The 14,052-nt window shown below is 43.3% G+C and overlaps 1 protein-coding gene across 4 annotated transcripts in view; it reads left to right on the top strand.

Annotated features, from left to right (window-relative positions):
* The window catches only part of SPI1 (Spi-1 proto-oncogene), a 43,141-nt gene that overhangs the window by 12,976 nt on the left and 16,113 nt on the right, over positions 1–14,052 (top strand). The window contains exon 1 of one of the 4 annotated variants that reach the window (XM_044269970.1): positions 6,033–6,277. The exons of 2 other annotated variants lie outside the window; for them this stretch is intronic. In XM_044269970.1, the coding sequence (XP_044125905.1) occupies positions 6,236–6,277 (42 nt within the window). In that variant the 5' untranslated portion in view covers positions 6,033–6,235. Of the gene's footprint in view, positions 1–6,032; positions 6,278–14,052 lie in introns of those variants that run through there. One more of the 4 variants, XM_044269969.1, reaches the window with a different exon arrangement.

The following is a 14,052-nucleotide window of genomic DNA, read 5'->3' as shown; positions in this document are numbered from 1 at the left end:
GACTTGTATACCTCTAATCTTATTTTAGAAAAGTCTGTTTTTCTAAAATCTAAAACTTTTGTTTTTGTGTGGTGTGACTCAGTCACTGCACTTATAGTAAACCACACTGACTGGTGATCACTAGATCCCAAGCTTTCCCCTACAATAATATCAGATACCAAATTCCCATTTGTGAATACTAAATCTAAAATGGCCTCCTTCCGGGTTGGCTCCTCCACTACTTGCTGTAGAGATAATCCTAGTAGGGAATTTAGAATATCTGTACTCCTGGCAGAACTAGCTATTTTGGTTTTCCAGTTTACATCAGGAAGATTAAAGTCTCCCATAATGATAACTTCCCCTTTGAATGTTATTTTAGCTATTTCCTCAACTAGTAGATTATCTAATTCTTTGACTTGGCTAGGTGGTCTATATATCACACCTACACTAGTTACCTTATGATTATCAAGCTGCAACGTAACCCAAACGGACTCTAAATTGGTATCGCTAACTTGTATTAAATTAGATTTTATGCTATCTTTCACATACAGGGCCACCCCTCCCCCTTCTTGCCTTCTCTGTCTTTCCTTTATAGAGAGAAACCTGGTATTGTTATATCCCAGTCATTACTCCCATTGAACCATGTCTCAGTAACAGCCACTAAATCTATATTCTCAGATGCCATTATAGCCTCAAGTTCATTGATCTTTTTCCCTAAACTGCGAGCATTTGTAGACAAGACTCTGAGCTTGTCATTTCTTAACCTATGTGCTACTGGCATCTTCTGGCATTGTTCCGGGGGGCAGTCGGACTGCTGGATTATCACTCTTTTGCCCACCTTTCCTAGTTTAAATGCTCCTTAGCAAATACTTTGAACTGTTCACTGCGGACATTCGTTCCCTTGAGAGAAAGATGCAAACCATCTTTCTTGTACAGTTCTTTTCCATTCCAACGAGAGCTAACATGAGACACAAAGAATCATAAGAATAGATGCCCCAGAATTATTATTACGTGGGAAATGCAAGTAGTTACTAAAGTAGACATGTCAGGAGAGGTGAGAGATTCTCTTTTAGGAGGGGTACAACCACTTACAGGTCATACCGGGGTGGGCTCCCCAGGATGCAGCGAAGTCACGAACGAGCAAAACAACTCCACCACCAGCTTTTGCCAAAACAGAATTTTACTTAACGTGGTAATGAACACAACCACAAATGCTGGGAACATACAATACATTTACATACACCCAGCCCGAAGGCTGAGACCCTTATGCTGCACAGCGCGGCGCCCTCCGATGGATGCAGGAGGAAAGTGTGGTAATTTACCTACTGGCAGGCACAACTGAAATGCCACACCTTACCTGTTATTACCCTAAAAAAACAAGACTAACTGTTTGGGTGTGTGGTGCGGGCTAGCCTACGGTGCAGCACAACGACTTACAATCTTACACAGATCTACAGTATTTCCCCTCCCATAACTGGTGCTGTAGCACGTGCCTAAGTATTCCTCCTGAGCAAAACGCCAGCCTGGCTTGAGTTTGTGGCAATTTTATCAGCTCTCCAGTGTGAAATGTCACTTTAAGTTATAGAGTCCTTGCAATGGACAGTAGCAACACTTGTGGCCTGACACAGAGACCCTAACTAACTAACTACAGGCCTGGCCTCAGTCTCTAGGCGCCAACACTGTGATGAGGTGCGTGCACAATCTTACCGACCCGGGCTTGCTCTGCATCCGCTGGTCACTCTGAACAGAACAAATACCCATTAGCTCCCCACTTCCCCAGTCATCATGACAAACCCCCAACTCCCCAGTAGTCACAGCAGGTCCCATACTACTCCAGTAGTCACAGAATGCACCACCTTTGCTCCCCAATAGTCATGGCAGTTCCTTCACTTTCCCAGTAGTAATAGCAGTCCACTAGTGATCACAGCAGGACATCTCCCCTTCCTCAGCAGGACTCTTATGGGATCCTTCCTTCCTCCCAGTAGTCACAGCAAGGCCACCCCTTCTGCATGCTCCCGCTACATGCTCCATGTTGATGGGAAGTTAGGTATGATCACCCAATTCCTGGCTGTTGTCTGCAGCTTCCTGTATCCGTTTCTGACGGCGCTTTGTAGTTTCTCTTCCAGACTGGAGCATTCTGTGATGGCTTCTACTAAAGGAGCTGGATATTGTAAATTACAGTATCCAGCTCCACACATCTGAAGCCTGGTGGAAGCCACAAAATGCATAATTAGCACCAGGGACAGAACCAGAGAGGGTTCAGTGGTAGCAGTAACACCCTGGCCCTGACATGGTATAGGAGGACACCATTATATGGCATCTGACAAGTTAGGTCACTGAATAGCATGGAAATTAACATGGAGCCAATCCTCTAGTCACTATGTGTAAGACACTCTCCTGTTTCGCTGTCCACTGGGGCCCCCAGGAATTCTCGTGGGGCTCGGCCTGCGAGGGACCCCATTGGAGTAGCGGGACAGGTCACGCATGTGCCTGCGGAATCTTCTGTTCCGACTCCGTTGCGGGCGGACGCGGTTCGGGCATCTGTGCCGACGTGATCGCGTATCCATGCTGGGCCGCTTGAGCGTCTGTCTGCGCGCTTGAGAGGAGGTTCGCAAAGGGTTAGGCGGCCGAACGTACGCACATCTTATCCGCTATGCCGGCCGCTGACAGGGAGTATACCTGTACATAAACTCTAGTAGATTAGAGAGCAGGCATGGGTTACGTGATCAATGACCAGCCATGGCCGCACAAGTGTCAGGGATTAGGATAATCATATTGTCTATGAGGAGTAGACACATGGCACTCTGTGATTGGCTAGCATGTGTTTAGGAGGTTATCTCCCTGGCTGGTCAGTGCCCACTGTTGTTTTCACTACCCGGGTGTATGTTGCTGTTCCCATTCTTCCAGACTTACCTGTGCATGACCTCTGACTTCCTAAATCCACCTCTAGAGACTGCCTGTGGGAAACTTCTATGCGGAACAGTTTGTCTCGTGTTGGACCTCGGATCGGACCCTGGAAATGTCTCGTCCCTAGGTACTACGTTACACGGACTATTTCTGTGCATATGAACTCTGGCCTGGTCTGGCTGCCCCTTGTGAGTTTTCCTGCACAAGTTATTATTTGGATTGATTACCTGCATCAGATTTCTGGTCCATTGTTTAAACTCTGTCTGGTTGTTTGGGGTTCTGCACTATTACACTATGTCAATTTGGTTTTAACCAGCCCTGATATACAGATCCAGTCGATATTTGGTGTGACCGGCCTTTGGCCTCAGCGTCACTTCTTCCAGGTATACTTGCATGCAGTTTTTGAAGGAATTCAGCAGGGACGTTGTTCTAAACATCTTGGAGAAGTAACCACAGATCCTCTGTGGATGTAGGCTTGCTCAGATCCTTCAGTCGTTTCATCTAATCTTAGACAGACTCCAGGATGTTGAGACTAGGGCTGCTCCATGGTGGCCATATCATGACTTCCAGGACTCCTTGATCTTCTTTCCACTGAAGATAGTTCTTAAAGAGGACCTTTCATGGGTCCAGACATTATGAAATAAGTAGGAGGTTGTGTAGGGCATAGTGCAGGGATGTAATATCGCTTACTAGTGTGTCAGTCCGGCGCTCTATGCCCCCGTTCACTTTGCCCGCCTGATATGCTAATGCATAGCATCGGTATAGGAAGGAGGAGACTGTCCTGTTTCTCCGTGGGCGTCTCCTTCTCCCTGGCTGTAGCGCTGTCCAATAGCAGCAGAGAGCGTCACAGACAGGTAGAAAAAAAACCTCCCCTTCTCCCTGGCTGTGAAGCTCTCTGCTGCGATTGGACAGCGCTACAGCCAGGGAGAAGGAGACGCCCACGGAGAAACAGTACAGTCTCCTCCTCCCTGTACCGATGCTATTCATTAGCATACCAGGCGGGCAAAGTAAACGGGGGCCACAGCGGGGGAACGGAGCAGCAGACAGACACACTAGTAAGCGATATTACATCCATGAATTATGCCCTACACAACCCCCTACTTATTTCATAATGTCTGGACCCATGAAAGGTCCTCTTCAATGATGTTGGCTGGACGTTTGGGGATCATTGTCCTGCTGCAGAAAACATTTAAATTTAAACTATTAACGCTTCTATTTTTGAAAGCATTCTTACTTTGCAGTCTTTTTTCCACATCTGCCCAAATTCTTTGCACAGTACTGTTTATCATTTCCATTAAAGGGGATGGTGAGCGTGTGCTGGTGTATAATACAGCTGACACCTGCTGGCAGTGACAGGGATCAGAGATGACTCTGACTCCGGTCATTTAACCCTTCAGACGCCGCAGTCAACAGCAACCATAGCATCTCACGGATTAGATAGAGGGAAGGGGCTTCAAAAAAACATGGTGGAATTGTGTTTTTTCAATTTCACCCCACAAGCAATTCACCCTCCCTCCCCAAAAAATTATAATTAAAAAACAAAAAAGTTGGGCTGGTACTTAAGGGGTTAATTTAAAAAACAACATTGTGGTCATTATTTTACTATGATTTATGTTTTTTGTGATTTTGTTAATACTCTTTGTTTTATTTAACCTTTTGTTATCCACTGTAATCCCGTTAATAGATACTATTATACATAAGCTTCTGTAGTAATAACATTCATAGACAGGTGAAACTCGAAAAATTTGAATATTGTCCAAAAGTCCATTTATTTCAGTAATGCAAATTAAAAGGAATTGCATTAATGCAGCTTAAAATTAGAATTTTGTGAAAAGGTTCAATATTCTCGGCTCAAAGTGTCACACTCTAGTCAGCTAATTAATCCATACCCCCTGAGCAAAGGGTACCCCAAAATTGAGACTTTGGGGTTTCATAAAACTGTAAGCCATAATCATCCAAATTATAACAAATAAAGGATTGAAATATCTTGCTTTGCCTGTAATGAGTCTCCTATATTAGTTTCACCTTTTAAGTTGCATTACTGAGATAAATTAACTTTGCACGATATTCAAATTTTTCGAGCTTCACCTGTACATACCGTAAGTATCTGTGGCTACTAGACCTAGAAATAGGCACCACTTCATAGTCTGTGCAGATCACTTTTCAGAAGTCATCTCATTATCCTCAAAGGAAGTGTTACAATGACAGATATCACTTTTGTATAGATAACAGCTTATCTGCTCCCTCTTGACCTCTGCACAGGTCACAGCGCAAGTCTAGAAAACTCCCCCATAGAAATTAATGGGGTGTTTTCCCGTAGCATATTTCTAAATGCTGTTAACAACAGCTCAGGCAAGATGGTCGCCTCCATAATCATGTTCAGGAAATAGAATTTAAAAAAATCTACAACCAGCTGGTATACAATCAGGCTGTATATGATGCCGATCCTGGTAATTTAACCCCTTAGTTGCCACTGTCATCTGTGGGGTTAGACAGAGAGAGGGGGCTCCATTTGTCCATTCGGAAACCCCCTAAAATCATGGGATACTGATCAGTTGCTTTAACAGCCTGGGTCTTGTCAAGGTTCCCAGGCCTGTCATGGCTAACTGCCTGAAAAGCTATGCCCAAGGCACGGCTTCTCAAGCAGTCTGTCAGAATCACATAGACTGCAACAGTATTCTTTTGCAGTCTCTGGGACAAGCAATCAAAAGACTGCATGGTCAAGTCGCCTAATGGTCTGAAAATGTCCAAAATATGAAAATATAAAATTTTCCTGCGTGGTCAATATAACGAAAAAAAATAAGAATCCACAATTTGCAATTTTTTGGGTGATCTGGTCCCCCCAAAAAAATGTAATAAAAAGTACTAAAAAAATTGTACATACTCAAAATTTTTGAACCGTACTATATTACAATCCACATTGTCTTGGTGTGGCCCTCACAACTTGTATTGAATGTCTATGCATTATCTACATAAGTGAAGTACATCTTAAGATGTCGAGTTCAGGATTTTGTCTTTTTATAGCCAGGATCTGGAGGAAGGTTTGGTTGCCCACAAACAAAGGACAAATTTCCTGTGACGTCCCAAGAAGATTTATGCATTGAAGTGTTACGCATATATGACCCTCTCTAAGCCTTCTACACTTCAAATCAGGAACTTGGATTGAGAAAGAAAGAAAAACTTCATTATCAGTGGTGGCGTGCATTCTCCACTGGTCACACACATAGGAGGGGAGGGGGGGGGCACCAAGACCAAACGTCTCCATTGCCCACTGTGTTGCTCTCAAAGTTATCGAGAGTCAATTTAAAGGGCATTTGAGGCGAAAAGGACCTGGCATCCAGATCTGTGGATGGTGCCAGCTAGCAGGATGGATGGGTATACCATTATCACGGTAAGTTGACCTCTTTCTAGAGAGCTTGGTGGCCTGTACTTGGGTCTGGTTCTCCAGAAGATACCAGTGTTTGAGGGATTATATCTATATCGAGATGCCAAGTAACGAGACAGAGAGCAGAAATGTTTGTTAGCCCCCTCAGTATGGAATTAACGAGGCTCTTAGATAATCATTGGCTTCTATAGTCTTCGTTAGTAGACTTGAGGGGCTATCAAGCCATTGCTAAAAGTATTATTCATTTTTCTGTTCCTAATCACATAGAAAAAAAAAGTCAGTAATTGTAAAAGTTGAATCTTTGAGGTTTTGCATATTCAGTTACCATGGGTACTCTATAACTAATCTTCATAAAGACAAACTATTTATATTCTATAGATACGAGAACTTTGTGGTGTCTAGCACCTTGTTCTATCAAGCTTACAATCCTAAGGCACAATTTCAAGACATTTCCTATTGGATACTGTGCTGGAGTTTGTTCCTCAGCTAATATACTGTAGTTGTGAATCATAAAAGTTTGGAGTAATATCCTTCATTGGTTTCACTTGTCCAAAACTGCATCATTTATGGTCAGTAGACCAAGAATGTCCCATTGAAAGTCAAGGGATAGAGACATCATGAGAAGTCAGCAAAAGACTTGGTTATGAGATGAATTAGTCATGGAATACGATTTGTTACTTTGCTTGAGGTGGAAATAGTTTGATGTGTCCAGTCATGTCATTAGAATGGAGATATGGAGTAAGGGGATTCATGGAGGAGCCCCTACAGTAATAATCTATGCATAGATGATATAGAGCCATATTACTACAATATATGCCGCACATGTACAAAAAAATACAAAAGATCCATTTGATGTGTAAAGATTTATATACATTCATAAATTCAAATTATAACCACAAAAACTAATTAGAAAATGTAAATATACCTTGTGTTCAAGGGTATGTTAGAATGTAGCTGCTCCATCATCCTGACCGTGTACATAGCTGAACATTCATATTTATATTATGTTCCTGATAATATATTCCAAAGTGCAACAAATAGATACAGACACAATTCTACAAAATACAACATCCAGTGATTCTGAAAACTGTATTTGGAAGATACCGTCAATTATTTCTGTCAGTCTAGGCACATTTGCTATATATGTTTAAATAAAAAGAAATATCTATCTATCTATCTATCCATCTACAGTATCATCTATCTATCTATCTATGTCATATCTATATATCTTTATATCAACTTATATCTATCTGTATTCTATTCTGTTTTATTCTAATCTATCTCATATCTATCTACAGTATCTCCTATCTATCTATCTATCTATCTATCTATATATCTCTCTATCTATCTATATATCTATCTATCTATCTCATATCTATCTATCTATCTCATATCTATCTATCTATCTATCTCCTATCTATCTATCTCCTATCTATCTATCTATCTCATATCTATCTATCTATCTATCTATCTATCTATCTCATATCTATCTATCTCATATTTATCTATCTCATATCTATCTATCTATCTATCTATCTATATATCTCTCTATCTATCTATATATCTATCTATCTATCTCATATCTATCTATCTATCTCATATCTATCTATCTATCTATCTCATATCTATCTATCTATCTATCTATCTCATATCTATCTATCTATCTATCTCATATCTATCTATCTATCTATCTATCTATCTATCTATCTATCTATCTATCTCATATTTATCTATCTCATATCTATCTATCTATCTATCTATCTCATATTTATCTATCTCATATCTATCTATCTATCTATCTATCTATCTATCTATCTATCTCTCTCATATTTATAGACCTAAAATGTAGCTTTATTTCTTGGACATAAATGTACAAATATTTTAAGCACTATAAAAGCTAGAGCACAAATTGCCGCTGTCATTGTCATTGTCATCGTGACTCTCATATTTCCATATTGTCCAAAATATAAAGTAATAAAATGGCAGAATACATATAACACATGGGCATCGGGGACACCTAGTGCCGTCCTTTGCACTCTCCATACTTATAGCTTTAGGACAATACATTCACACATCATATTATATTGAGTCTTTATACAGACAATTGGGTTAATTTGTAAAGGTGTATTTGTAGTACATGTGTGATACGACCGGACCCACCGGTGAGGCTGAGTACAGGCTAGTCACTTTAGTTACACGGAAACCAGATCAGAACATATGGCAATGCTTGCAATAACAGTGCCTGCAGCTGTATTATGTAATTATCTGCTAACCATCTGCTTCCTCCTGGCATTTAGATGTAATACACAAATTTGTCCATTTTTTTTACTGACTATAGATCTACCTCGGTCTGTCAATAGTATATTCTGCCCTCTTTTGTGCAATATATGGAGCACAGGCATTTGCCATATGCATCCATTATCAAAATGCCCTCATTGATGTCCTGTCACAACCTATGTTGTCACCCCCACCGGTCCTGTGACCTGTCCTGTTGCACCATGCAAGAGAATTTCCTTTTATTAGTGCCATTACTGCACATCCCGAATTCAGACCATGCCTGTTTAAAAAATGCAGACAAAGCAAATTTCTGCAATTTCACTCATCTTAAGTATCAACGCACCATCATCAACAAGAATGTGCTCTTAATGGTAACCTCTAATTTATCATTATAACAGACTCATAGCAGTTGCAGAGCATTACACTGTATACAGATTTGTGGAGTGTCACTTAAATAAAAACACTTGTCCAGAAGTTGGAACTGAAATGTGGGGCTGTCAGGGCATGTTGAGAGTTGTAGTTTTGTAACAGCTGGATAGCTGCAGGTTGAGATCTTTGCTAAATACAGGTGAACAATATGAAATCTGCCTTGCACATAAAATTATGCAAATTGGTTCCAAGGCTCTTTGTAGATGTTGGTGTCTTTATTATAATGACTTTAAATATACAAAGCATAATTTAAATAATACCTGCTACCTCTCCTGTGTGGTATAGTATAGAGGATCTGTCAGCTCTCCTGTGTGGTGTAGTATAGAGGATCTGTCAGCTCTCCTGTGTGGTGTAGTATAGAGGATCTGTCAGCTCTCCTGTGTGGTGTAGTATAGAGGATCTGTCAGCTCTCCTGTGCGGTGTAGTATAGAGGATCTGTCAGCTCTCCTGTGTGGTGTAGTATAGAGGATCTGTCAGCGCTCCTGTGTGGTGTAGTATAGAGGATCTGTCAGCTCTCCTGTGTGGTGTAGTATAGAGGATCTGTCGGCTCTCCTGTGTGGTGTAGTATAGAGGATCTGTCAGCTCTCCTGTGTGGTGTAGTATAGAGGATCTGTCGGCTCTCCTGTGTGGTGTAGTATAGAGGATCTGTCAGCTCTCCCGTGTGATGTAGTATAGAGGATCTGTCGGCTCTCCTGTGTGGTGTAGTATAGAGGATCGTCAGCTCTCCCGTGTGATGTAGTATAGAGGATCTGTTGGCTCTCCTGTGTGGTGTAGTATAGAGGATCTGTCAGCTCTCCTGTGTGGTGTAGTATAGAGGATCTGTCAGCTCTCCTGTGTGGTGTAGTATAGAGGATCTGTCAGCTCCTCTGTGGTGTAGTATAGAGGATCTGTCAGCTCTCCTCTGTGGTGTAGTATAGAGGATCTGTCAGCTCCTCTGTGGTGTAGTATAATGGATCTGTCAGCTCTCCTCTGTGGTGTAGTATAGAGGATCTGTCAGCTCTCCTGTGTGGTGTAGTATAGAGGATCTGTCAGCTCTCCTGTGTGGTGTAGTATAGAGGATCTGTCAGCTCTCCTGTGTGGTGTAGTATAGAGGATCTGTCAGCTCTCCTGTGGGTGTAGTATAGATCTGTCTGCTCTCCTGTGTGGTGTAGTATAGAGGATCTGTCAGCTCTCCTGTGTGGTGTAGTATAGAGGATCTGTCAGCTCTCCTGTGTGGTGTAGTATAGAGGATCTGTCAGCTCTCCTGTGTGGTGTAGTATAGAGGATCTGTCAGCTCTCCTGTGTGGTGTAGTATAGAGGATCTGTCGCTCTCCTGTGTGTAGTATAGAGGATCTGTCAGCTCTCCTGTGTGGTGTAGTATAGAGGATCTGTCAGCTCTCCTGTGTGGTGTAGTATAGAGGATCTGTCAGCTCTCCTGTGTGGTGTAGTATAGAGGATCTGTCAGCTCTCCTGTGTGGTGTAGTATAGAGGATCTGTCAGCTCTCCTGTGTGGTGTAGTATAGAGGATCTGTCGCTCTCCTGTGTGGTGTAGTATAGAGGATCTGTCGGCTCTCCTGTGTGGTGTAGTATAGAGGATCTGTCAGGCTCTCCTGTGTGGTGTAGTATAGAGGATCTGTCAGGCTCTCCTGTGTGGTGTAGTATAGAGGATCTGTCGCTCTCCTGTGTGGTGTAGTATAGAGGATCTGTCAGCTCTCCTGTGTGGTGTAGTATAGAGGATCTGTCAGCTCTCCTGTGTGGTGTAGTATAGAGGATCTGTCAGCTCTCCTGTGTGGTGTAGTATAAGGATCTGTCGGCTCTCCTGTGTGGTGTAGTATAGAGGATCTGTCGGCTCTCCTGTGCGGTTGTAGTATAGAGGATCTGTCGGCTCTCCTGTGTGGTGTAGTATAGAGGATCTGTCAGCTCGCCTGTGTGGTGTAGTATAGAGGATCTGTCGGCTCTCCTGTGGCGGTTGTAGTATAGAGGATCTGTCAGCTCTCCTGGTGTGGTATAGTATAGAGGATCTGTCAGCTCTCTGTGTGGTGTAGTATAGAGGATCTGTCGGCTCTCCTGTGTGGTGTAGTATAGAAGGATCTGTCGGCTCTCCTGTGTGGTGTAGTATAGAGGATCTGTCAGCTCTCCTGTGTGGTGTAGTATAGAGGATCTGTCAGGCTCTCCTGTGTGGTGTAGTATAGAGGATCTGTCAGCTCTCCTGTGTGGTGTAGTATAGAGGATCTGTCAGCTCTCCTGTGTGGTGTAGTATAGAGGATCTGTCAGCTCTCCTGTGTGGTGTAGTATAGAGGATCTGTCAGCTCTCCTGTGTGGTGTAGTATAGAGGATCTGTCGGCTCTCCTGTGTGGTGTAGTATAGAGGATCTGTCAGCTCTCCTGTGTGGTGTAGTATAGAGGATCTGTCAGCTCTCCTGTGTGGTGTAGTATAGAGGATCTGTCGGCTCTCCTGTGTGGTGTAGTATAGAGGATCTGTCAGGCTCTCCTGTGTGGTGTAGTATAGAGGATCTGTCAGGCTCTCCTGTGTGGTGTAGTATAGAGGATCTGTCAGCTCTCCTGTGTGGTGTAGTATAGAGGATCTGTCAGCTCTCCTGTGTGGTGTAGTATAGAGGATCTGTCAGCTCTCCTGTGTGGTGTAGTATAGAGGATCTGTCAGCTCTCCTGTGTGGTGTAGTATAGAGGATCTGTCGCTCTCCTGTGTGGTGTAGTATAGAGGATCTGTCGGCTCTCCTGTGTGGTGTAGTATAGAGGATCTGTCAGCTCTCCTGTGTGGTGTAGTATAGAGGATCTGTCAGCTCTCCTGTGTGGTGTAGTATAGAGGATCTGTCAGCTCTCCTGTGTGGTGTAGTATAGAGGATCTGTCAGGCTCTCCTGTGTGGTATAGTATAGAGGATCTGTCAGCTCTCCTGTGTGGTGTAGTATAGAGGATCTGTCAGCTCTCCTGTGTGGTGTAGTATAGAGGATCTGTCAGCTCTCCTGTGTGGTGTAGTATAGAGGATCTGTCGGCTCTCCTGTGTGGTGTAGTATAGAGGATCTGTCAGCTCTCCTGTGTGGGTAGTATAGAGGATCTGTCAGCTCTCCTGTGTGGTGGGTAGTATAGAGGATCTGTCAGCTCTCCTGTGTGGTGTAGTATAGAGGATCTGTCGGCTCTCCTGGTGGTGTAGTATAGAGGATCTGTCGGCTCTCCTGTGTGGTGTAGTATAGAGGATCTGTCAGGCTCTCCTGTGTGGTGTAGTATAGAGGATCTGTCCGGCTCTCCTGTGTGGTGTAGTATAGAGGATCTGTCAGCTCTCCTGTGTGGTGTAGTATAGAGGATCTGTCAGCTCTCCTGTGTGGTGTAGTATAGAGGATCTGTCAGCTCTCCTGTGTGGTGTAGTATAGAGGATCTGTCCAGCTCTCCTGTGTGGTGTAGTATAGAGGATCTGTCGGCTCTCCTGTGTGGTGTAGTATAGAGGATCTGTCGGCTCTCCTGTGTGGTGTAGTATAGAGGATCTGTCAGCTCTCCTGTGTGGTGTAGTATAGAGGATCTGTCAGGCTCTCCTGTGTGGTGTAGTATAGAGGATCTGTCAGGCTCTCCTGTGTGGTGTAGTATAAAGGATCTGTCAGCTCTCCTGTGTGGTGTAGTATAGAGGATCTGTCGGCTCTCCTGTGTGGTGTAGTATAGAGGATCTGTCGGCTCTCCTGTGTGGTGTAGTATAGAGGATCTGTCAGCTCTCCTGTGTGGTGTAGTATAGAGGATCTGTCAGGTCTCCTGTGTGGTGTAGTATAGAGGATCTGTCAGCTCTCCTGTGTGGTATAGTATAGAGGATCTGTCGGCTCTCCTGTGTGGTATAGTATAGAGGATCTGTCGGCTCTCCTGTGTGGTGTAGTATAGAGGATCTGTCGGCTCTCCTGTGTGGTGTAGTATAAAGGATCTGTCAGCTCTCCTGTGTGGTGTAGTAGAGAGGATCTGTCGGCTCTCCTTTGTTGTGTAGTATAGAGGATCTGTCAGCTCTCCTGTGTGGTGTAGTATAGAGGATCTGTCAGCTCTCCTGTGTGGTGTAGTATAGAGGATCTGTCGGCTCTCCTGTGTGGTGTAGTATAGAGGATCTGTCAGCTCTCTTGTGTGGTGTAGTATAGAGGATCTGTCGGCCCTCCTGTGTGGTGTAGTATAGAGGATCTGTCGGCTTTCCTTTGTGGTGTAGTAGAGAGGATCTGCAGCACCTATTCATAGAAATTACAGTGGCCATTGTCACACCCATGCTCCCTAGGGCCAGGCAGTAAAAAGGAAGCAACACCCTGATGTTGGGGTTACTGCCTATTAGTAGTTGGAGTGCCCTTGGTGTTAAGGGTCTGGTATGGGTTCAAGGCAGGAGATGTAGGTGCTGTGGCCAGTGAATGGTGCTGGAGTCAGTGACCAGGCTAGTTGTCGAAAATAAACAAGTCTCTCTTTACTAAAGTACAGAATGGGAGTTGTAGTACATCCAACGGTATTAAACACAGTTCCAAACAATTCACAGTGCAAATCTTTCTTATAGCAATGTATGGATATAAGCAAGGATGAGGGTTGTAGTACTCCTTCCCTCTAGCTTTTTTCTCTCTACGGTTGGCAGTATAGCTCTTGGAAAACTTGTCTGGAATTCCCATGTTAAGGGTTAAAGAATTAATATATGAATGGCCAAGACCGTCTCAAAGTGTGAAGGATGTATTAGCAATGTCCCTGTCACTGCATTAAAGTCTATCAGCTTTATTCAGCGAATACCTTACTGACTGACTCCAATGTTCGGCCGTGTAGATTATGGACCTTCCAGTCCTTTCTTTCTCTCTCTGGAGAACTGTGAAGTAGAGATCCCTTTTTTGATGGAAATATATGAAAGATAGTTATTCTCTGCAACTTAGTCTTTTGAGTAGTGAGCACATGTAGCTCCTCTCTCTTTCTCAGCTAATTCGAGACCCACTGAACTAGGGGCAGACCTCAGTCCATCTCCTAGCCTCCTACAAGTGTAATGTCAGGATTGCTAACCCCGACTTATCCATACAAGACTACTCACACATAATAATGTAGAACCAAAAAACATTAAATATTAATAAACAATTTTGAAAGTACCCTAT

Source organism: Bufo gargarizans, chromosome 10, assembly GCF_014858855.1.
Source record: "Bufo gargarizans isolate SCDJY-AF-19 chromosome 10, ASM1485885v1, whole genome shotgun sequence".
NCBI lineage: Eukaryota > Metazoa > Chordata > Amphibia > Anura > Bufonidae > Bufo > Bufo gargarizans.
The sequence above is the reverse complement of the archived record's forward strand: the minus strand, read 5'-3'. Positions and strand labels throughout refer to the sequence as shown.